This window comes from Urocampus carinirostris, chromosome 19 (assembly GCF_059441175.1).
Source record: "Urocampus carinirostris isolate Australia breed hairy pipefish chromosome 19, RoL_Ucar_1.0, whole genome shotgun sequence".
NCBI classification, from domain to species: domain Eukaryota; kingdom Metazoa; phylum Chordata; class Actinopteri; order Syngnathiformes; family Syngnathidae; genus Urocampus; species Urocampus carinirostris.
The window spans coordinates 18836216-18861327 of NC_142367.1; the positions used below are offsets into that span (position 1 = coordinate 18836216).

At 41.5% G+C, this 25112-nt stretch overlaps 2 protein-coding genes across 2 annotated transcripts; both read left to right on the top strand.

Moving 5' to 3' along the window:
- Window positions 1-1154: 1154 nt before the first annotated feature.
- wfikkn2b (WAP, follistatin/kazal, immunoglobulin, kunitz and netrin domain containing 2b) lies at window positions 1155-6127 on the top strand. The gene is made up of 3 exons (XM_088323667.1): window positions 1155-1447; window positions 4521-4753; window positions 4841-6127. The coding sequence occupies exons 1-3, from the start codon at window positions 1265-1267 to the stop codon at window positions 6084-6086; spliced, it is 1662 nt and encodes a 553-aa protein (XP_088179793.1). The 5' UTR covers window positions 1155-1264; the 3' UTR covers window positions 6087-6127.
- A 9518-nt stretch (window positions 6128-15645) lies between these two features.
- LOC148347567 (signal transducer and activator of transcription 5B-like) lies at window positions 15646-25094 on the top strand. Its single transcript, XM_088324113.1, has 19 exons — window positions 15646-15788; window positions 16319-16457; window positions 17976-18132; window positions 18272-18361; window positions 18431-18608; window positions 18703-18833; window positions 19401-19552; window positions 19714-19869; window positions 19930-20109; window positions 20216-20303; window positions 20468-20590; window positions 20976-21068; window positions 21217-21423; window positions 21543-21637; window positions 22502-22644; window positions 22832-22987; window positions 23186-23237; window positions 23320-23427; window positions 23723-25094. Exons 2-19 carry the CDS (start codon window positions 16330-16332, stop codon window positions 23844-23846), a joined length of 2361 nt encoding a protein of 786 aa, XP_088180239.1. The 5' UTR covers window positions 15646-15788; window positions 16319-16329; the 3' UTR covers window positions 23847-25094.
- Window positions 25095-25112: the final 18 nt, after the last annotated feature.

The following is a 25112-nucleotide window of genomic DNA, read 5'->3' on the forward strand; positions in this document are numbered from 1 at the left end:
AGCACAGTTCTGAGGTTACGAATCAGACAAACGAGGACCACAATTGCGTCATGTCAAAGTTTATTTAGGAATTGGGGAAACGGGAGAGAATGTCCGTGTCTGTGTGTGTGTGTGTTCCCCAGTGGATGAGTGGCGTTGGGGGTAGTAGGAGGAGATGGGTCCGGGCTCACTCACCACGAGTCTGAAAGACCGGGGAAGAAGAGAAGGCAGAAGCGTCAACTATTTACAGAGTCAGAAGCGCAGACAAGCAGGTTCCGGATGTAGGGTTTGCAGACAATCTGACAAACGTAGGCTGTAAGGCAGGGCTTTAAATACAGAGCTTGATTGGCAGGGAATTCAAAACAGCTCGTGGTAAACGAGAACAGACAGGTGGAACCGATAGGGTTCAGTGACAGAGCAGGAAGATGATTGGTACTGGTTACCGGTAGAGCGAGAGCTCATGACAATAGGTTCAAATCCAGCTACCAGCCTTCCTTTGTGGAGTTTGCATGTTCTTTCCTTGCCGGCGTGGGTTTCCTCCGGGCACTCCAGTCCATTCCAAAAACATGAGTTGGAGAAAAAGAGAAGAACAATTTTTCCTTCTTTTTTTCTCTTCCTTTTTCTTTTTTCTCAGCTTTTCACTACTTTTTCATTTTGGTATTTTTTCTTTTTTGTTCTATTCCCCCTTCCTTTGAGTAATTTTGTGCATAATTTTACATAATATTTGGTCATGTTGGGATTAAAGAAGCAAAAACAACCTGGAGAGCCGTTTAGGACCTGAAAGAGCCGGTTCCTTTTAGTGAGCTAAAGGAGCCGGTTCTCGACTATCTCTACTAACTTTACTCAACTTCGTTCCACTTCGACTCGACTTTAAAATACCGCATTTAGGACTCCTTGTCAGGGGAACCCGTGTATTTTTACCTTCATGCACTGTAACTTTGACTTAAGTCGCTTCTTAATGAGTAATTTTGAGCCCTGATTTTTGTGCGCTGCCTAGATTTTCTTGTGCGCTGAGAATGTGCTAGCAGTGCGCAATTGCGCACGCGCGCAGCTTGGACGGAGCACTGGGTGGGAGGCGGCCGGGACCCTCAACAGGTAGCCCAGTTGCAATCCCAAAACACTCACTTGCAAATGATCCTCCAACTTGCCTGCATCGAACCTCATCCTTGACGGCAAATGAGCACGTCGACGTCTATTTAATTGCGCAATAAAACCTTCGACTTTCCAACTTGCACCCAAGTTTCGACCGCTTTTACGCACCCGTGCGCTCCGGACTTGCGTCGAGATGTGGCGGATGCTGTTTCCTCGCTGGATCTGGTTCCTAAGCCTGAGTCTGGAGGTTCTTGTGGGGGTCCCTCAGCAGCCCGGTGACCCTCTCTCGCATGCGGGGATGTGCCCCAACGAGATCAACCCCAACCTGTGGGTGGACGCTATGAGCACTTGCGCCAGGGAATGCGTCTCGGATCGGGTAAGAAAGAACCTTGCAAATTGGTGTGTTTTTTTTAACTTTTATACATCAAGGAGCAGCCATAGTTATGAAATGTCTGACTTCTTGGAGGGAGTGACAACAAATGCACCCAGCATCAGTGGCATCACTAGACCATGACTCCCAGAAGGGGGCACAACTCTTATTACCAGTGTTTTAGGGATGTGGATTTTTTAATTGTATAGTTTATTCTTGTGTTTCATAGTTTATTTGTTTTGCTCTGAAGTCAATATTTTCAATTGTGTCACGCAGGGGTTCCAGTTGCTTAATATAAAAAATGTAACGTTTAAATAAGTTAATTTTACTGCATTGTGAAATAAATATATGCGAATGTAATTTAGTAGAATAATAGATTCCAAAAAATATTAATTCAGTTCATGTATAAAATATTATTATTGGTAATATATTGATCCAGGATCAAACTTTGTTATGTTTTTTTGTTGCTTTTTTCATTTTTTTCCCCTGCTTTTTTTCTTGCTTTACTGTTTTTCTTCTCTTGTGTCTTGTTTTCTTAGATTTTTACTTCTTTTTTTCTTGCTTTCTTCATCTCTTTTCTCAATTTCCTTTTTGGTGATAGTTTTTATTGGTTCTTTTTTCCTAGCTTTTTACTTCTTTTTCTTTCTTTTTTCTTATTTCCATTTCAATATGTCCCTTTATTTTATTTTTTTCTTCTTTTGATTATATTTTTCCCTAGCTTTTTACTCAGTTTTTTTTTGCCTTTGCTTTTTTATTTCCTGCTTATTTTTTATTTTACCTTCCTAGCTTTTTACTTATTTTTTTCTTCTGTGTTATATCTTTCTTCTTTTTTACTTGATTATTTTAGCAGAAAGAAACAGCTTTTTTTAGTCATCCAAAACAGACACTTCTCGAAAAACAGACAAAATTCCCATCCTATGACAAAGAGATACACTGGGAGAGGCTGCTCCCTGGGGACTGCCACGCATGCGCTGCCCATACTGCTGTCAGTACTACATCCACTTTTCTGTAGGTGGGCAGAGCTTGTCATTGAGTGGGCACCGACCACCCCTGCCCTCCTGGTAACGCCCCTGCCTGAAATGCTTTTAAAAAACACATTTTCACCTGTACTGAAAGGTGTGCTCACTGTAGCGTTTTTTAGTGATACATATTTTGTGTGAGTTTTTTTCAAAGGTATCTATTTGTTTACCGATGCAAATTAACCCACGTGCCCCTCAAAAACAAAGGAAAAAATATCTACGAGTGGGAAAGATTTATTCTGTGACATTGTAATAAAAATGTATTTTATTGGGACAAACAAACTCCATTTATTAAGAAAAACAATATTGATTTGGATAATGAGCAAAAATACAAAAACTATCACATAAACGAGCATTTTTAAAATACTGAGGTAAAAAGAAAAGTCCCACCTAAAGGGAGCTGACATCGTTTTCTGCCATCTTGCTGTTATGGGTACCCAAAAACCTCCAAAAGCGAAATAATGGTAACTTGAGTTTCTGTAGTTTTTATACTTCCTCATGATTTTCAGCTCTTGTTTTCAGATGCACGTCTACACCCTATAGCGACATCTAGTGATCAAATAATACACACTGTCCCTTTAAGTACAGGAAAGACAGGGCCGCACGTTTCCTCGTTTTTTAATTTGAGAAAGTAAAATTGCAGTAAGAAGACATTCACATTATTTGTTCATTGTGAATTATATGATTGATAAATATTAACGCAGATGTTTGTAGAAATCCTTAAAGGCGAATTCCAAATCTTTGTGAAAGAGACAGTTTGTAATATTTCACCCCAAGATGTCACTTTATAGTATTATGCAACCTAAAATAAGTGCTACAAAATACAAGGAAGAATACAAACTACAGAGACTTAAAGTGACTAAACTGCACCATTTTCCTTATCATTTTGATGACCAGCCTTTCACAAGGTATTTGGTTTTTGGGAGTGCCCGTGCTAGCCGTAGCAGCAAGTTGGCAGACAATCATGTCAGCTCCCTGAGCCTCATTTTATGTAATAAAAATACACCATTCCTACAATGAGTAATTGAGTATATAAAAAAAGCACGATTATATGATAGTTAACATATTTTTGCATAGTCAAGGTCAGGGTTGGGTAGGGTTGCTTTAACTGGATTACTTTCAATTACTTTTGGATTACTCCAAGACCAAATATGCTAAAAAAAGACAAAATAAACTAAATATGAATGAAATGATGACTCACAACACGTGGTAAGCTTTCTCTCCTGGCTTTGATCTCTTTGATCTCCGGCAAAACTAACATAAAATGCGACAGAAACGAAATGAAAATAAATCCAAACAGCTTGCCATCATCATTTTTGCCGTTCCATGAGTTGTCTGTCCCCGTGTGCCCTGCGATTGGCTGGCAACCAGTTGAGGGTGTCCCCTGCCCACTGCCCGGAGATGGCTGGGATGGGCTCCAGCCCCCCCGCGACCCTAATGAGGATAAGCGGTACAGCTAATGAGATGAGATGAGATGAGATGAGATGTTTTCCGTTACTCCCCAAGCCTGCACAAAATTTATCAATTTTATTCATATTTAGTTTCTTTTGTCTTTTATTAGCATATTTAGTATTGGAGTAATCCAAAAGTTATTGAAAGTAATCCAGTTAAAGTAACCCTACCCAACTCTGGTCAAGGTTTACTGATCCCTTAACCGCCAGGGTCGTTGGGGCAGGAGAAGCCTCCTGATCTGACTCTGATACAGAACTTTATTATTCAGTATGTTTTTTTAAAAGAATAAAAAAAATAACCTCTAATAATACACAATGTCCCTTAATACTTCTCTTAAATGTTAGCGCACACATAACCCTAAAGAGAAGGTTCCAGGTTATCATTGAAGTGCTCATCAGTGCACCCTCAGGTGGACTAAATAAGCAACTATTTTTATTTTTGGGTAAAAATAAGGATCAGGAGGCTTCACAGGAACTGGAGCCCCTACTACTCAATTGGTTAAGGGGTCCATGAGCTGTGAAACTGTCCTCAAGGGTTTTCTCAACAATTTTACATCTGTGAATTCAGAATTCAGAGCTGGATGACGGAATTTGATGTCCTCCATGCAGGAGTGTGACACGTCCGAGAAGTGTTGCCCGAATGTTTGTGGCGATCGCAGCTGCGTGGCCGCCCGACGGGAGTGGGTGGTGCCCGAGGGTGCCACCTGCGCCGGCTTCACCTGCACCCAGCAGGGCTCTGAGTGCGAATTATGGGATGGCCAGCCGGCGTGCCGCTGCCGCGAGCGTTGCGGGAGGGAGCCGCACTTCACCTGTGCTTCCGACGGCATGACCTACTACAACAGGTGGGAAGTTGTAATTGTAGCTTGTGCGGTCCTCGGGATTTTGTTGTTTTTAAGGGCTATGCAAATAAATAGGACTTGACTTGACAGGTGTTACATGGACGCCGAAGCCTGCTCCAAGGGCATCAGCCTCTCTGTGGTCACATGCCGTTTCCACCCGGTTTGGCCCAGTCCAAGCTCCTATCCTCCAGCGACTACGAAGCTGCCCCCGAGCACTGCAACAACCACCCCGATATCTGCTGAGCCCCGGGCGCCTCTTGTCTTGAGTGGCCCCGTCCGCCGTATCATCAAGGCAGGCGGCACTGCCAACTTCCCCTGCAACATTGCTGGAGGACCACCGTCCGAGATCACCTGGGAGAAGCACCTCTCGGAAGGGATGGCTGAGGTGGTGGTCGTGGGGCGCAACCGTGTGCGTGGCAACATGGTGGTCACCAACGCCGGGCAGCTGGTCATTTACAACGCCCGGACAGAAGACTCTGGTGTCTACATCTGCACAACCAGCGCAGCCTGGGCCCACCACGAGCTCCTGGTGCTGCCCGCTGAGCCCACAGAGAGTCCAGAGAGCAGTGACTGGACCAAGTGTGCCCCGGATGTTTGTTTAATGCCCCCAACCAACACAGAGCCTTGTGGAAGCGACCCGGAGAGAGTGAGCTGGTTCTACGATGCCCCAAAAAACTCTTGCGTGTCTTTTCGGCATTGTGGTGGCGCCAGAAGCTTGGACGAGTGCGTGCAATGCTGCGCTCCAGTTTCGTCAGACCCCTGCAGCCTCCCCGTCCTGCAAGGTCCGTGCAAGGCTTATGAACCGCGTTGGGCCTACAGCGGAAGACTGAACCAGTGCCAGACGTTTGTCTATGGAGGTTGCGGTGGCAACACCAACAACTTTGAATCCAGGGAAGCCTGCGAGGACACTTGCCCCTACCCCAGAAGAAACCGCTGCAAAAACTGCAAGGCCAGAGGCAAGTTGGTGACCAGCTTCTGCCGCAGCCACTTTGCAGTCCTGGGACGCATGACGACGCAGACGGCAGACGAAGACTCAAACCGCGCTCTGCTGACCGTGGAGGAAATCCTCAAGGACCAGAAGATGGGGCTTCGTTTTTTGGGCCAACAGCCCTTGGAGGTCACCTTGGTCAACGTGGACCGGACATGTCAATGCCCTGATGTCGGCGGAGCCGGTGAGGGACAACTCATCGTAATGGGGGACGTCAACAAGGGCGCCGCCATCTTGCGGCCACACAGCTTTGTGGGCGCCTCCAATCCTCGTCGCCTGCGCAAACTTCGCCAGCTGGTCGCCAACAACACCTGCGACGTCCTTAAAGCCATCGCAAACGCTCCGTAGTAGACCACCACTGGCTATGGAACGGCCTTTGATACAACCAATTGGGATTCAGTTTGCCATAAATTTCTTTGCCTTGTCACTGCCACTCAATGTCCGTTCAGGATACAGCTCTCCTACAAAGGACGATCTGATTGGTAGCTTGATGTATTTTAAACTTTCATGTTTCTCAACCTTTTTTAAGCGAAGGCAGAGTTTATTCATTGCAAAGTAAAACGGTACATTGCCCATACAAAGTAAAATGAAAAAGAAAATCATCTCCAGTTGTATTTTTAACATTAAAATTGTCAGTCAGGATATAATGTAGCCAAACGCAGAATTTTAGTTTAAATTATTTCTTATGTACTAATCAGTTCTATTCTATTCTATTCTATTCTATTATATTATATTCTCTCCTGTCTGACCTTGTCTTATTCTGTCCTGTTCTGTTCTATTCTCTCCTATTCTCTCCTGTCCTATTCTATTCTATGCTATTCTATTCGATTCTATTATATTCTATTATGACATTCTGTTCTGTCCTGTCCTATTCTATTCTATTCTATTCTATTCTATTCTATTCTATTCTATTCTATTCTGTTCTGTTCTGTTCTCTCCTGTCCGGCCCTGTCCTATTCTATTCTATTCTATTCTGTCCTATTCTATTACATTCTATTCTATTCTATTCTATTCTATTCTATTATATTCTATTCTATTCTGTCCTGTTCTTTTCTCTCCTGTCCGGCCCTGTCCTATTCTATTCTATTATATTCTATTCTGTTCTGTTCTGTTCTCTCCTGTCCGGCCCTGTCCTATTCTATTCTATTCTGTTCTGTCTGATTCTATTCTATTCTATTCTGTTCTGTCCTGTCCTATTCTATTCTATTCTATTCTATTCTATTCTATTCTATTCTGTTCTGTAATGTTCTCTCCTGTTCGGCCCTGTCCTATTCTATTCTATTCTATTCTATTCTATTCTGTCCTATTCTATTCTATTCTGTTCTGTCCTATTCTATTACATTCTATTCTATTCTATTCTATTCTATTCTATTCTATTCTGTCCTGTCCTGTTCTCTCCTGTCCGGCCCTGTCCTATTCTATTCTATTCTATCCTATTCTATTCTGTTCTGTCCGATTCTATTCTGTTCTGTCCTATTCTATTCTATTCTATTCTATTCTATTCTGTTCTGTTCTGTTCTGTCCGGCCCTGTCCGGCCCTGTCCTATTCTATTTTTTTCTATTCTATTCTATTCTATTCTATTCTATTCTATTCTATTCTATTCTATTCTATTCTTTCCGTTTTAAGTATCTTTTAAAATGTGAAACTCAATACTCAAAATGCACAAAACAATTCACCAGAACAAATTCCATAGAATAAGAAAAAGAATACCTAAAATGAGCAAGAGGATATTTGATTTTTTAAGTCCAAATTCAAGTGTTATCTTCATTTGTCACATAGAAAACCTCCTAGAATATTATTTAGCTAATTTTAGAAACTACATTTTCTATTTTACTCGAATTTTAATTTGGTTTTCTACTTAAAAAAATAAACAAAAAAAAACATTCAAATATGTATCGTTTTTCCGGAAATTAATGTACTAAATAAGGTGAATAATACTTTAATCGATATGGCAGGTGGAAGATGTTTTTTAACACTTATTTAAGAATAATTTGTCATATTTTCGTTTTTATGTTTTTTTTGACTACATTTCTCTAAATTGTCTTTTAGCAGTGTACTTGGAACCATATTCAAAACTCGATATTCAATTTATTATCTGGATAACTTCCTGATCTTGATGCACACTAGCGTGAGAAACATTTGAGCTGTGTTGAAAAATATTTCTGTTTACCTCTATGTTCGTCACTGAAGTTCTGTCTTTAATGTGTTTCTACGTTAATCTGTGAAAGAATAAATTGTAATATGTTATCTTTCCAAGTACCGTAAATTTCGGACTATTGAGCGCACCTGATTATAAGCCGCACCCACCACATTTCGGGAGGAAAACCGATTTTGTACATACACAAGCCGCACCTGTGTATTAGCCGCATGCGCCCACATTGAAAAAACGCAATTCAAACACGAAATTAATCCATACCCATAAAAGTCCAAAATACACAGCCGGCAAATTGAACGGAAAATGATACCGGTTCTTAACATTTAATGCACACCTGTGGGTGCCCGTTGAACGTAATCCAAGGAAAAAAGTGTATAATTCCAAAGGTAAGGGTGGGAAAAATATATATCCACTATTGTCGGCCACGTCCACAAACACGTCTCACCTTTACTCCACTTCCCGTCATCCCGCGTTTGCCCCGCCCCTTCTTTCTCATTTGCTCGTACAAAACATATCAGAATAAGTTTCTAAAATAAATACATTACAAAAATATACAGTTGCAAATACATATTATACATGGTTACACATATTAACAAAGAAAGACAGTACACCGAGAGAGTTTTCAAAGCTTTAATAATAATATTATAACTTTCATCCCAAACCGTGCCTGTGAAGGGTAGCAAAACGCTACTAGCAACACGCTCTCAACACAGTTAACAGCTCTGTTAAAAAAAAATATCAGTGTTTTCTGTTTTGGTGATTAACACATTCTCTGACAATAGACGTTGAATATCGATTTTGCGAAACTGCCATCGTTGGATAGAAATGTCAACAAGAGTTTTTAGCTAGTTTGGCAGTGAGCGAGTTAAGGCTATAGTATTTATTACCCTGTAATCTCACATTTTTGTTTGTACTCCAAATAAAAAGTTGGTAGAGAATGCCTTTTGAATGTCGTTACGTCTTTTTGACCGCCGCTATCAAGTTCTGACCTCGGCATCTAATCAGGACCAAAGTGTGAAGTCCATGCCTTTGAAGGTCTATCTTCAATCTTGAGTAAACCCTACTTGAAACTGTTTTTGTGAAGAAGGCTATGAATAACGTTCCCTCATTTCATGCCACATTCCCGTTTAAGGGTTTGAAAGTTGTCCATATATCTACTTTGATTTTACTCATAATATGCCTGAGCGTATCAAATCTTCGGACTGTTTGACTGTTCGTCAACCGAGTTCAATCTCCGTCTTTGAGTTTGTCCTTCAGAGAGCGGTGCGTGAGGCCGGCTTTGGTGGTCCAGTGCGATCGGCAAGCTTTTACCGTTTGATGGGGCGCCAGACGCTTTTTGGATGACTCGCAGCGGACGCCCTTGGTGGGCCTTCTACATGCCGCTTCGGATTTAGTTTCATGGCGAAAGCAGCAGGAACCGAGGAAAACGATCCCACAAATGAAGATACGAAATAAGATTTTAAAAACTGGACTTCTACAGAAAAGGGATTAACAGAAAAGGGAAAGCTATGAGTCCACATATAGTCTCTGGAAATATCTATGACAACAGATCTATCAGAAAAAAGCAGAAACACTGTCAAGTCAAGTCAAGTCATTTTTATTTGTATAGCCCTTAATCACAAAGAGTCTCAAAGGGCTTCACAGGTTATTACACAGAATATTTTTTCAGACTATTATTACACCATCCCCTGATCTGGAACCAACATGAGGGCAAGGAAAAACTCAAAAAAACCTCAACATGAGGAAAATGAAGAAACCTTGAGAAGGGACCGCACATGTGGTGTCCCCCTTCCAGGATTACCAGACAGCAAAGGATGTTGCAATCACAAATAATAAACAGATAAGGTTATTCATATGCTATAGAGTAGAAGTGAGTCTAACTGCAACATAAAACTTAGCCTTTCTGTTATTTCTCCCTATTTTGAGCTAGGTAGTGTTCTAACAATTTTGTAACAGGGATAGGTTGTCAAGCTGTACAGAATTTAGAACTGTTTGACCCGCTGCCGCCATCTCCAAGCTTGTTTCATCATTGCAGCCTGTCAGCTCGTTCATGATGCAGATGCAAGTAATTGCATTTCTTAGAAGCCCTCAAATAAACTTTTTTAACTGTTCTTGGGTCTGGGATTAGTCTTTTGACCCTACTTTTTATTTTCATGCTAAACTAGCGAATACAAACGGAAAAATAACCTGCGGAGAGGAGGATGACATGTCTCCAGCACTACCTCATGTGCGGTCCCTTCTCAAGGTTTTTCTTCCATTTTCCTCATGTTGAGGTTCTTAAGTTTTTCTTTGCCCTCATGTAGGTTTTAGATCAGGGGTTTTTCTAATAGTCTGTGGTTTGCAATAATCTGTGGTCTATGCAGCCCTTTGAGACTCCTTGTGATCAAGGGCTATACAAATTAACATGACTTGACTTAATTAACCCCGCTGACTTTAAAAAAAAATAAGATACTTTTCTAAAAATAATAAAGCATGAGGGCTCTTTGACCTCAGTTGGGGATTGTTAACTCATACTTAATAGAGAAATTATTTAACATTCCATTTTTTTAAGAACACCCGATGCACCCCACCTTTAATGACTGAAAACTGTTGAGTCCCTCAAGGGTCTGTGTTCGGACCTCTATTGTTTCTACTATACATAAATGACTTCTGAAATGTATCATAGAAAATAAAATATTCCATTCACTTACAACACCACAATTTTACGCTCAGGTACAATTTTACAGAAATTATACCCAGAAATGAGCGTGGTACTTAAAGTCAAATAAGCATCAATTCTCAACAAACCTTCAAAACAGAAAATCCTTTTCTGTAATTATATACTGTTCTAAAATCGTATTTTTGTTTTTACCTTTTCTTAGTTTACAGCGGAACCTTGGGGTCTATATCAACTGAATTTTGTATTTGTGACATTCTTGGTTGTTCTTTGATTGCTTTATTGTTTTTTAATGATAAGTCTATTCTAAAAAATGCAGAGAACACAGAAGACTTTCAAGTGAGTTGTCTGGCCCTTTGTGCTGCGACTGGCTGGCAACCAGTTCAGGGTGTCCCCTGCCCGCTGCCCGAAGATAGTTGGGATGGGCTCCAGCACCCCCGCGACCCTACTGAGGATAAGCGGTGCAGATAATGGATGGATGGATGGATGGATGAGTTTATCAAAAACAGTTCAACAAATGGAAACCAGTCATAAACAGAAAATGCTTCCTATTTTTCCAAGATTCATGGCAGATGTAGTCCTAGCATATTTAGCCTGAAGTTAACCTCTGCCAGGACCACAATATAAAAATAATATGAATATATAAAATAAGGTCAAAGAACATAAGTGTGTTTATGTGTACGGCTCACTTCGATGTTTAGCATCTAGCATTAGCTTACTCATGACGCAACATAACCTCTTTTGGTTTGATTTTCAGCTTGTTTGTTTTTAATCTAGAAAACTCGATGACTTGACACTTGGTAATTTCTTAAAATCAACAGAAGAACACATTAAATGAAAGTGTCAAAAATGGAAAGAGAAGTTTGTCAGCTTAATTAGCATCAGCAAACGATACAATTGTACTTCTACCTGCTGACCAACATTGAAGGTCTAATGATCCTGTGAAATACTAATCACCAAGCACCATGTAGTTTGTCATTCATTCCAACAAAAATCAACTCAAGACACATAAGTTTAAATGATAAATAGACTTTGTTCTATAACGAGCTTTTCAAGTCACCAAAGACCTTGTCAGGACCAGAACGGAGAAAGGACCCACTTGCGTTACATTTCACTCAGTTTTATAGGGAAGAAAGGAATGGATAGCACACACGATCAGGTAATCGCTGGTCACGGGAAGCAGGTCGCTCTGAACGTGCAAGATGGCGGTGTGGGGAACGGAAAAAAAAGGTCAATAGCCGGGACAGGGGAGCAAAAACGTGGTCGGGATCAGCAACGAGTCGAAAGCCAGGAGAGGAAAGCAGACGTGGTCAGGATCAAAAAACAGGTTGAAGCCGGGAAACAGACGGGAGCAACAACAGGAGTGAGTCAGGGTCGAAAAGCTTGCCTAGAGTAAACTGAGGTTCGCAGACGGACTGACAAGAGGTGATATATTGACCTGGATTTTAATAGTGACAGGGAGCCAATCAGAGTCCGAGGCAGTTAGCGCCAAAAGAGCGGGCACAGCTGAGTCACATCAGTAATCATGACAGACCTGTCAAAGGGCTCTACAGTGTACTTGTCAGGAAACGGACCAGGGAAGTCCGAACTCATTTGCGTAGCCGATCTTTCACTTTAAATGAGAAATAAAAGTTTTCCAACACACAAACAGACCAAGGACAAAACAAAACCGGTTCAAAGGTAATCAAAATTACAAACTAGGCATTACTCAGAACAAACAGGCATGAACAGGTTTTCCTCAAGGTTAAGCAATGGTCTGGCAACGAGCAGTCCCAAAAGTACTCCACAAACAATCAGTTCAATGCGTCTCAGCCGGTGTCAAGGGGCGGGGCTAGCTGGATGCCATGACCACGGTGCAGGACATGACAGTATTTCATACTTACCCATTCACAAGTACTTTTTTACTTTTACTCAAGTAATTTGGATGACCACCTTTTACTTCTACTTGACTCATATTATTTTGAAGTAACTTTACTTTTACTTGAGTAAAACTTTTGGCTACTCTACCCACCTCTGACTATACAGTAATTCCCACAGCAACATGCATGAATTAGTATCTCCAACCATGGGCGGAATCAGCCCGTTTTTGGGGGTGCTCAAGCTATCCCAAATTCAACCCGAGCGCCCCCAAAAATGATAGCCTTTTTAAAACTCTCTTTCTCTTAAGAAAGGATCGGACACGCTTAAATATAATGAAAGTTTAGCATTTGACTTGCCCACCTTTGCGTACTTTGACCACCGGCGGAGAAAGTTTCACAATTATTTTTGCAAGGCTCTGGCCGTGTCTTGTATGAAAGCTTGAAATATTTATGAGCAACAGTAGTTGCACAAATTGACACAAAGGCCTCCTTCCAAACTGGCTTCCCCTAAACCCTTTAAGAGGTCATAAAAATGTGGCAGGATTTTTGTGGCACGCTACCGCTGTGAAGTGTGAAAAGTACTTTTGGGCCAAGGTCAAAGAATTTGGGGAATACAAGAACAGAAAGCGTTTTGGAACAAAAGAATTTATTGGACAGTCTTTGGTATTCCGTTTTACTGGAATGCTCATTAGTGGTTACTACACCTATCAAAGGCCATGGCGATTGTTTTTCTTTTCGACCTTTGCTATAAAACGCCAACGTCTGGTCCTGATAAAACCTTTCTTTAATTCAATTTCTGCCTTTTTAAAAACACATGTGAAACTCATTTTTTCAATTTGAATTTGAAGCCAGACAGCAAAAAGAGGTAACAAAAAATGTGCTTTGATTTCTTCTACTTGTTCTCCCAACAGACTTTTTTTCTTTGCTCTCAGACGTTGGGGGATCAGGGTCAACGCGTTCGCAGGCCGGGTTCACCTGAGGCGTGTGGTTCTTGTTTGCTTCCATCCACAGCAGATGCAAGAAGAAGTCCACCTGTGGAAGGCATCAGCCGCACAGACCTCTTTGATTCATGGCATACATCTGCTTTGGTCATAATACCCAAGACATCTACTGCAAAGTTACAGTAACCGCTCATACACTTTGACGGAGATGAATGGATCCCGTTGAGCGATTTGTCATCCGACAAACGGCAGTTTGAAGGTTTGAAGTCGGTGTGTGGTAATTCACTGCTGAAAGTTCAACGGTAGAACTTTTACCCAGGTTAAGAAGGGCATTCGACAAGCAGATCTCTTTTACCAGGGTGACCTGACCATCAGGTCAACACAACCAGGGTTGGGTAGGGTTACTTTAACTGGATTACTTTCAATTACTTTTGGATGACTCCAATACCAAATATGCTAATAAAAGACAAAAGAAACTAAATATGAATAAAATTATGACTCACAACACCTGGTAAGCTTTCTCTCCTGGCTTTGATCTCTTTGATCTCCGGCAAAACGAACATAACATGCGACAGAAACAAAATGAAAATAGATCCAAACAGCTTGCCAACATCATTTTTGCCGTTCCATGTATTCCGTTACTCCCCAAGCCTGCACAAAATCTAGTAATTTTATTTATATTTAGTTTCTTTTGTCTTTTATTAGCATATTTGGTATTGGAGTAATCCAAAAGTAATTGAAAGTAATCAAATTAAAGTAACCCTACCCAACCCTGAACACAACAGAAGCTTTTTGTTGTTGTTGTTTTAAATGTAAAGTTGTCTGCAATTTACTGCAAGTGGGGAAAGATCTAAGAAAGAATAGTTTGTGTTTATTTAGTCAATGAAATAACGTCTCATCTCATCTCATCAGCTGCACCGCTAATCCTCAGTAGGGTCGCGGGGGTGCTGGAGCCCATCCCAGCAATCATCGGGCAGTGGGCAGGGGACACCCTGAACTGGTTGCCAGCCAATCGCAGGGCACACGGGGACAGACAACTCACTCGCTCAGTCACACCTAGGGACAATTTGGACCGGCCAATTCACCTGAAATGCATGTCTTTGGAATGTGGGAGGAAACCGGAGTGCCCGGAGGAAACCCACACAAGCACCGGGAGAACATGCAAACTCCGCACAGTAAAGCCGGGAGCGGGATTTGACGTGTTCACACAAATTATCTTTGTTTTTATTCTAAATAGTCTGCATTGCTGTAAGTAAATATGTGCCATATTTGTTAGATGGTAAATGGTAAATGGTCTGCATTTATATAGCGCTTTTCAAGTCAAAGAAGACCTCCCAAAGCGCTTTACAATGTGCTTCACACTTACCCATTCACACACACACTCACACACCAATAGCAGCCATGCAGCCATGCAAGGCGACGACCTGCTTATTGGGGGCAATCGGGATTCAGTGTCTTGCCCAAGGACACTTCGGCATATAACATGGAGGAGCCGGGAATCGAACCTGCGATTTCTTGATCCCAAGACGAGCGCTCTACCTCCTGAGCTTAGTTTAATAAGCAGAATTCCAATCATTAAATAAGGGGAGCAACTGGCTGAGGTTGACAGGTATGGACGCAAGTCCATCCATCCATCCATTATCTGCACCGCTTATCCTTATCGCGGGGGTGCTGGAGACCATCACATTTGGAATGTGGGAGGAAACCGGAGTGACCGAAGGAAACTCATTCAAGCACGGGGAGAACATGCAAACTTCACACAGGAGGTTCAATCTCATGACCTCAGAACACTCAGAAACACTGCACCGCCGTGCTGCCCTGGAAGCTAGTGTCTACCCCGATTCCACTTTTCTTTCTGGAAAGACATATGCAAATAACTAAATGAATAAATAACAGACCCAAAAAAAACACAAAACACGAGAAAAATGACATTCAATTACACTGCTCGTCATTCCTACAACATCTAATAAAGAAACTCAACCTACTCCCTTTGGACACATGTTTATGTATTATATTATTGCATTCCACCGTTGTTTTGTGCAAATAGTTTATTGTTTCCTTTTGTTAACCAGTGATTAGTGTTGATCTTCTGTGCTGTGCCTAAATAAAAAGCTACAAACTCTTAATTTGTTTTTGTTTTCTTAGAATATTAATCGTAAATACGCATAGTTTATAGTATTTTTAATCAATATCATTTTTGGACTTTTGGAGTCCAAAAATAACCTGTAATGTAGCCCAGGTTATATAAGGATATGAGTTTTATTTTGAAAGGCGGAAGAGGTTCCCACTACCTTTATTTTGTTTCACTCGGTTCTTGCGACAGCTGGCCAACGTCAACAAGTGTGTGGTCTCAAAGTTGAGCTAACGAGTGTTCCGTGCGTTATTCTCCTTTCCCATGGCGTTTCTGTCAGCTCTTCTTTAGCATTGTCATTTCTAAGGTGAGCTTTGTTATTGAGCGTACAAACAGCATGCCAAAGTCTAAATTCTAACTTGCCACTTAGGAATGTCGTGTTAGCTAAGGCTTTAGCATATTGTGGCTAGCGAGCTAGCATAGCACACAATTGGAAGCGATACCCCAGTTTAAAGAGACTCATAACTCAGCATTTAGTCAAGTGAAAATAATATGTTTGGGTCCACCAAGACTCTATTCATTATTGGACCGCAGTCTCTTGAATGTCAACAGCATGACTGCGTGGCAAATCCCGATTGTGCAGTTTTTTTACAATATCTTCAGCAAACTTCAATCCGTGCAGCAATAATAATCTGCTCTCTTTTTGTTATTTAGTCCAATGCAAACATATGCTTTTGCTTGCAAAGTAGCAACCCAGTGATGAATAGTAACCAGCTTTGCTGCTGAAGCGTGTGCATTTGGAGCATTTGTTGCAACACCGAAGGCGAGATTCAAAGGCAAATGTAATGCAAGCACGCCCCTTTTAACCCTCCCACTTTTCCATTTCCACTTCCACAGGAGGGAGCAGCATGGCACAGTGGATCCAAGCTCAGCAGTTGCAGGGCGATGCCTTGCACCAGATGCAGGCTTTGTATGGCCAGCACTTTCCCATTGAGGTGCGACACTACTTGGCTCAATGGATTGAGAGTCAGCTCTGGTAATTTCAGTTCATCTTTAAAACCATAATAATGATATAAAAATTATTATGAATTTCCTGGTGTGGCCTGCGTGAAATACGTTCAGGAAATAAGCTCCCGATTTCAGTCGAAATAGCAGATAGCCTTAGGCAAGTCTCAAGGCACTACCAGTCGTACCTGTACTTAAGAATTTAATTCGTTCCGGGAGTAGATTTGTAACCTGAATCATTTGTAAGTAGAGGCAACTTTTCATTATAAATTTGCTAATCCGTTCAGAGAAAAGAATGATTTTTATTTTTAATAAAGAAGAAGAATTTACTTTTATTGTCATTCTTTGTAACCATGCACACAGAACGAAATGTCGATACACCTGACCCGTACAGTTAAACTGTAGCGAGCCGATGCAGCCGCAGCCAAACAGATAAAGCATCAGAACATGAAATAAATACATTTTAAAATTACAAGACCACACAAAAAACATAAAACGAGAGCCACACAATGTAAAAAATTAAAGAATAAAGGAAGTAATAAAAATATTATCCTACTTTTTAACTTTTTTAGCTCTTCCTTCTGTTTAATACAGTAATATAGGCGATCGTAGATGTATTACAGCCATACATTTTGGCGACATCACAAATAAGTATCCCCTTTTCATACCGTTCGATTATTTCCTGCTTTGTTGCAATGTCCAGAAAAACTCTTTTCTGTTTCTATTTTCCTTGCTGCTCACTTTTCCTGTTTTTCTTCTTGCCTGTTGCTCACTTTTCCGAATGTTGTTTTTAGGGTCCTTCCTTAATGTTTTCGCTAGCATATAGTAGAGTACAGTACTGTTTACAGAGTGGGAATGGGACCGGAAGTGGGCACAAAAAAGAAACGAAAGACACAAGAGCATGCCGGTGCTCATGCGTACGAACCGGGTTGCCAGGAACAGTACTGCAGAGCGCCGGAAAGCAGCGCATACGTTACTGGTCTGTTTATTTGTATCCTGAAAAAAAATCCGTACCTCGAGGTAATTTTTTTTAACGCTCAGTTTGCTTGTAACCTGAAAACTTCGTATGTAGAGATGTTCGTAATTAGATGTATGACTGTATTTGCCTACTTATCCAAGCACTCTTTTTATCTTTTATGTGTTTTATTACATGTTTATCATTGAGTGCCTTGTTTAATCTTGTTTTAAACAATGTTGACTATGTTATTATACTGGCTGGCAACCAGTTCAGGGTGTCCCTTGCCCACTGCCCGAAGATGACTAGGATGGGCTCCAGCACCCCCGCGACCCTACTTGAGGATAAGTGGTGCAGATAATGGGTGGATTATGTTCTTATCAATGACAAAAAAAGCAATTCTAATTTACTGGTTATGTGCAGAGTGAGGTATCAAGTCCCACTCCAATCATGCTATTTTCTCACTTTCTAAACTCAATACTTTTGTCGAACTAACGAGTGTTTGGCATTTGTGTTTTTCAATAACACCGGTAAAGTACTTTGGTCGTGTGTAGTGGACAGTTGATAGCCCTGCAAATTGCTTTGTCGTCAAAGGGATTCTGTTGAGTTGACAAACCCAGCGGAGGAAGCCAAAGCCAAGCGTCTCCTGGACAACCTGGTCACTGAACTTCAGAGGAAAGCCCAGCTTCAAGGAGGAGAGGATGGCTTCCTACTTAAGATAAAGCTGGGACACTATGCCAGCCAGCTCAAGGTAACCAAGCAAACCTATTCCAAGCAAGTAAGCTTGTCATGATCAACGCCTTTTCCGGTGTTGATTTTGAATGATCACGTATCAAAATCCTTAAAGTTATGCTGAACATCTGGAAAAGAAATATGTTTTGTCAATGCAGAGCACCTATGACCGCTGTCCTTTGGAGCTGGTGCGCTGCATCAAACACATCTTGTGCTCCGAACAGAGATTGGTTCAGGAAGCTTCGAACGTAAGCGCGGGGGAGAATTCATCCAGAAATCAATATTTTCTTTTGACCAACTCAAACTGATGCATTCAGGCTAATTGTTTGAGCGGGGGGCAGGCCATCGATTCTCTCTCCCAGCGCCATCAGCAGATCAACCAGGCCTTCGAGGAGCTGCGAGTAGCCACGCAGGAGACTGAGAATGAACTGAGAAAGCTGCAGCACAGCCAGGAGTACTTCATCATACAGTACCAGGAGAACCTACGCCTCCAGGGTGTGCTTTCTTTTCCATTTTTGAGATTCTGTCCGCGGAATACAATGAGCCATGACTTGAAGTTGAATTTGGGTTTTGTTTGTGTTGTGGTCAGCCCAGCTGAGCAGTTTGAGCTCCCTGCCCTTAGCTGAGCGCACCCAGCGGGAAACCACTATCCAGAGCAAGAGGGCCACCGTGGAGGCCTGGCTGGCCAGGGAGGCCAGCACCTTACAGAAATATAGGCTTGTATGAATCGTTCACATCAACGCCATCTTTCGTTCTTCACTTCATTGAGTTTTTCGGATGCATGGCCAATACCGTTTCGCATCCTTCACCTCATTCTAGCATGTAATATGATCTCTGAAACCTGTGCCAGAATCAGTTACACATTGATCAAATCGTTGTCTCTCGTATAATCCTTTATTAATCTGGCCTATTTGTCAAAGCAGTTGGAATAAATTACACAGCTCCGAGAACATGAGGTGATAAAATAAAAAGAGTGAGTCGCATCATGCTCCATTGACAACGTTTTAGGATGTTAAACTTGTCATGTTGACAAATAAGGAGTCTGGAAGAGTAAGGAAAAATTGCATCTTAAAAAAACTCTCTTGTAAAGGAAAAACATATCTTCTAAAATGGAAAGAGATGCATGCAAGAGGCAGACCTTTTTGCCCTCTTTTATAGACTCATAAAGTTTGAATTATTTCACCAGTATGTGCCTGGCATTTTTTTTGTGTTTTATAACACAGTCTCCATTTGTGGCTGACATGTTTATTTAAAACATTTTTTTGTTTAATTCTATTTTGTTTGCAGGACCTATCCGAACAACACCAGAAAACCTTAACCCTTCTGAGGAAACAACAGACTTTGATCCTGGACGAGGAGCTCATCCAGTGGAAGAGGAGGCAGCAGTTGGCTGGAAATGGGGGCCCACATGAAGGAGGACTTGATATTCTCCAGTCCTGGTCAGTGTTGTGGATTTTTTTTCTTCATTATTTTGACTGGCAGCAGAAAAATAAACCGCTTATTATTCATTTTCTCCAATAGAACACGTTTATTGTTTGCCAAATTCTCAAAACGGAGATTTAGGTGTACTTGTAAGTAAACATGTGTGTCCTGCTCGTAGGTGTGAAAAGCTGGCTGACCTGATCTGGACCAACCGTCAGCAGATTCGGCGCTGTGAGCATCTTACCCAGCAGCTTCCTTTGCCAGGCCCAATGGAAGACCTCCTAAGCAAACTCAATGCGGACATCACTGACATCATCTCAGCCTTGGTCACCAGGTGAAATAACTTTAGTTATTGCTCCGATTTCTTCAGGCTAATTATCTCGCCTCTGTTCAGCACCTTCATCATTGAAAAGCAACCGCCCCAAGTGTTGCGAACGCACACTAAATTCGTGGCCACGGTGCGCCTCCTGGTGGGCGGGAAGCTCAACGTTCACATGAATCCCCCGCAAGTCAAGGCCGTCATTGTGAGCGAGCAGCAGGCCAAAGCGCTGCTCAAAAATGAAAGCACACACAGGTGAGCAACGACTGAATTCCTCACGTTTCAACGGTGCACGTTGTTTCATGAATCAGCTGTTTTATTTACCATTGCTCCTAACTTTTCTGTCCCTCTTATCCGGTAGTGAAAGCAGTGGTGAAATCCTGAACAACAACTGCGTGATGGAGTATCAGCAGGCCACAGGAACTCTTGGTGCCCACTTTAGAAACATGGTAGGATTCCAATCGAAAAGCAATAACCAAATACCGTTGCCAACTTGTGCTTCTTTTGACTGATTCTGTGTCAAACTAATTCAGCCTCAGTTTTCACCTATGTCTTAATTTTTTTCCCTTCTATTTTAATATTTATTTTTAAATCAATCTGTGTTTATTTTTAGTCTCTGAAGCGGATCAAACGTTCGGACCGTCGAGGTGCAGAGTCGGTGACGGAGGAAAAGTTCACCGTCTTGTTTGAGTCACAGTTCAGCATCGGCGGCAACGAGCTCGTGTTCCACGTCAAAGTAGGGATAATTAACCCCGATTGATTTCGGAATTTACTTTTGCTAGTTCGCGTCTTCGGGATTGTTTCAAAGAATTGGTACAATATTAGTGAAGTAAAAAAAAAATCTCTTCTAGGTTTATGAATAAAATGTTGTTCCCCTATAAATGGTTCATTTCAAATCTTGTGCCTGTTTATGACATACTCAGTAATTTATTTTAAACTGGTACATTTGTGAAAATGAGGATTGACCAATACCTTTTGTAAGTATTGACGTTGGACCAATATGTTACTTAGGTGGTACAAATAATCTTGTGACTTCTGTAATACATGTTAAGGTGCCCATTTTGGACTATTTGCTCACTGTCATCGTTGTGACATTTTCTTACTTTTGCTCCCCCGTGCAGACATTATCCCTACCCGTTGTAGTCATCGTCCACGGCAGTCAGGACAACAATGCTACGGCGACAGTTCTTTGGGACAACGCCTTTGCCGAACCAGTGAGTTAAATACTGCTTTTGCCACATAAATCAACTTGTTAGAAGAAAAAAGTTATATCACAATGGTCTTAGAATGTAGCAGACAGTGAATGGTAGCAACCCACCACACTGTTGCTTTCTTTTCTTTGATGCCCCTTTTTGCCTTCAGGGCCGGGTTCCATTCATTGTACCGGACAAGGTGCTGTGGGCTCAGTTATGTGAGGCCCTCGATATGAAATACAAGGCGGAGATGCACAGTGGGCGCGGCCTGTCGGAGAACAACCTGGTCTTCCTGGCGCAGAAAGCGTTCACCAGTACAAGTAACAACCCGGACGAGTACCGCAATATGACCATATCGTGGGCCCAGTTTAACAGGGTGAGGCCAGAAGGAAATCGCACACTCTTCTGTCATATTTATTAGTAAATAATAATAAATCAGAGCTGCTGAGAAATACGTCTCACCACTACATGGCAACTCTTAACTCTTTTAAACAGGAGAGCCTACCTGGACGCAACTTCACCTTTTGGCAGTGGTTTGATGGAGTTATGGAACTTATGAAAAAGCATCTAAAGCCTCATTGGAATGATGGGTAAGGAATACATTGTTTTTTTGTTTGTTTTCTGTTTAATTTCCTTTTCACTCCATACAGTAGAGTAATTTGTCTGAGATCATGGAATTGTTACATTGTGTGCAGTATCATACAACATTTTGGTGCAGAGACTTGGAGCCTGAATACAAATTTTAGAAGGAAATTAAATGTTTTTTAGTTTAAGTGTTTGAGGAGTATGTTAGGAGTGACAAGATTGGATAGATTGAGAAATGAAATTGTGAGAGACAGAACTGGAGTAGTAGCGGAACTGAGCAAGCGTGTGGATGAGTACTCGGTTGGTTTGGACACATGGAGAGGATGGATGAGGAGCGAATGTTGAAGAGGATCTACAGAGCAGAAGTAAATGGAAGGAGAGCAAGAGGAAGGCAGCGATTGACGTTGATGGATGGTGTTATGAGTGTACTGGAGGAAAGAGGTCTAAATGTAGTGGAAGCTAGAGCTCTTGTTGGTGATAGGAATGAGTGGAGAGGTGTTGTAAAAGGATAGTGGGATGTTTGGACGTGTTCTAAGGGATGGGCAGGGCACCTGTATGATGCGGCTGGGGTAAACCAGTGAAAGCTGTCGGGCCCTGCTGTTGAACAGAAGAGTGTGTTGTGTCACTCTGACCCGTGTGACATGGCCGCTTTCTCGTGTCCTGTTTCATCTGGAGGGACGAAAGCATGACCAACTTGGGTGCCAAGGTGCCTAACTTGCTTGGGCATGGTCACATATTTTTTTTTGTATGTGTTTGTCTTGTTGTTGGTCACTCCTCTCAAGGGATAGGACCAGGGTAGATAGATAGATCATACATCATCAAAATAATGATGATGATATATTCTTAATGTATCTTTTAAATGACTGCAGGGCCATTCTGGGTTTTGTCAACAAGCAACAAGCGCAGGATATGCTTCTGTCCAAACCCAATGGGACGTTCCTCCTTCGATTCAGTGACTCTGAAATCGGCGGCATCACGATTGCCTGGGTTGCCGAGAACCCCAACAAAGCAGGTATTTTATCCAATGAATTAAAAATATATATTTTTTCATCATTTCCACAGTAGACACCTGAATGTGTGCCCGGGAATAGTTTAAAGGCCATGCATGCGTTTTATTATTCATTTCTTACACCTGTTTTTGTTTTGTTTTCTGGGGGTTACATCAGACAGAGTTGAAAAATTTTATTGTTTATGTGCAGGTGAAAGGCTAGTTTGGAATCTGCTGCCTTACACCTCCAAGGATTTCTCTATCCGCTCCTTAGCAGACCGGATCAGTGATCTAAACCACCTCCTGTTCCTCTATCCCGACCGTCCTAAAGAAGACGTCTTTGCCAGATACTATACACCACCGCTTTGTAAGTATCAGCTATGAAAGCATGTTACGATGTAATTTTTACTATTTGAAATTGTTGAATGCATGTTGCCGCGATCCTAGTGAGGGTAAGCGGCATGGATAATGGATGCATGGCATGTTGCTCCAACATTGTTTGAAATTTGAAGGAAAGAGGTTGTAAGGTCTACATGTAAAATTTAAACTTGATCCTTTGTTACAGCAAAAGCAGTGGACGGCTACGTAAAGCCGCAGATTAAACAAGTTGTGCCTGAGTGAGTTGATCTAGTAGATGCCTGACTCGATAACAAACATTATAAGATTTGCCGGCCTGCTTCTAATATTTCCTTGTGGCAGATTCACCACGCCAAATCATGAACCCAGTGGAACAACCCCTACTTTCATGGACCAGACACCCTCCCCTTCTGTGGTCAATCCCAACAATTTTACCGCCTTCCACGCCATGTAAGCACGTTTTGTGTGTTTAAATCTGAAAAAATGACATTTGGTTTATTGATTTTATTGAGTTGATATTTCAAACAGTGAAAACTAAACATTCATGAAACATTCGGGAAAAGTGCTCCCATATGTGTTTTTTTTTCTCCCTCAAAATACAATTGTTGCTCTTAGGTGTAAATACTCCTGACTACTTGCAACTTCAACTAAAAGAAAAACTCATAGAAAATGTCACCATTTAAAACTTTGTATTAACTTTCCACACAACGTTTGAAGTAACTCCACCCGTATTCTGTCCTCTCAGGGGGGACGGCATGCTGGATCCAGATGGAGACTTTGACTTGGACGACACCATGGACGTGGCACGACACGTGGAAGAGCTGCTGCGGCGGCCTATTGCCAACCAGTGGAGCACTCAACAGTCCTGAACGAACACGATCGCCTTCTACAGTCAGGTATTCAACAAACGTCCCTCGGCGTGCTTTTAGCTGGAAACAAACGAGCGGCCTTGGGTCAGGTCCCGTTTCCTCGTGCCTCTAAAGTCATTTCCAGGTGGAAACCAGTTCAAACCTTACAAATGGTTTTAGTAAATGGTCAAATGAATCCACTTTTTAAAGAGGATATTTGTCAGTATTTTTGTTTTTGTAATCTCAGCACACAATGCCAATCCTTTTTAACGTGTAAATAAAAAAAAGCCAATGTTGGGGGCAAAAGGAAGTTGTTGCCGGGCAATCATAGCGCAGACAATCATTCATACTCAAGCGAATACTTTTGTGAGCCTTAAACAGCTCACGACGCTCAAGAAACCGGTCAAACTGGCTGCATCAAGGGCAGAGCCTGGATTACTACCGCACTAGCTGCCTTCTTTAACCATATGACATTGATGTCTTGAATTTACAGCAAGAGTTTAATTTACAACAAGTAGACATTTATTAGTACACTGTGCGTAAATAAGGTGTATACACACACAAAAACAATGACTTGAAAAAGATGTAAAAAGGCCAAGTCTTATGCCGTAAGAAAATAATTTTTGATAAATTGTGGTTACTCAATTGCAACTTGGATCATGCCAGATTCAATCATTTTGATCTATGTGTTTGGTATTGAGGCCGTCTGAATGGAAGTTTCAAATTTTGGACACCGGCAGCCACTTGGGTGATTTTATTTGGTCTTCTGCGATCATGAACAAATATTTTCCTTCGTCAATATGTTTGTTCTTTAAGTATGCATAGGGATGCAAAGGAAAAAATGTGACAAGTTACCATTATTTACCTCCGGATGTACTCGTGAAAATGTGGCAAGGTTGATTTGGAATTTTTCGTGAACGTTGCCAGGTGTTATGTAGAAGTAGTATCATGAAAGTGTTTGCTCTCATTTTTATTATGTTTAATAACATCAAGCATATATAAATAGTAAGTGAAGATGACCAAAGTTTTTGTTGTGTTTATAAAAGGAAAAAATAGGTGAGAAACAAAATGAATGGGGTCTGCGACGTCATCTTTGAATGTAAATATTTTATTGTGATTCAGTGAAACCAGCAATGTTCTTCGTAAATGTCATTTAAAAAAAAAAATAACCAGGGAAAATGTTAATGTGTCATATCGTTTAACTTTGTAAGCTATCACACCACCAAAAGTGTTTGTTTTTGCGAAATAAAAATGTTGTTTTGTCCAAGGGAGGCTGTCTGGCTCACT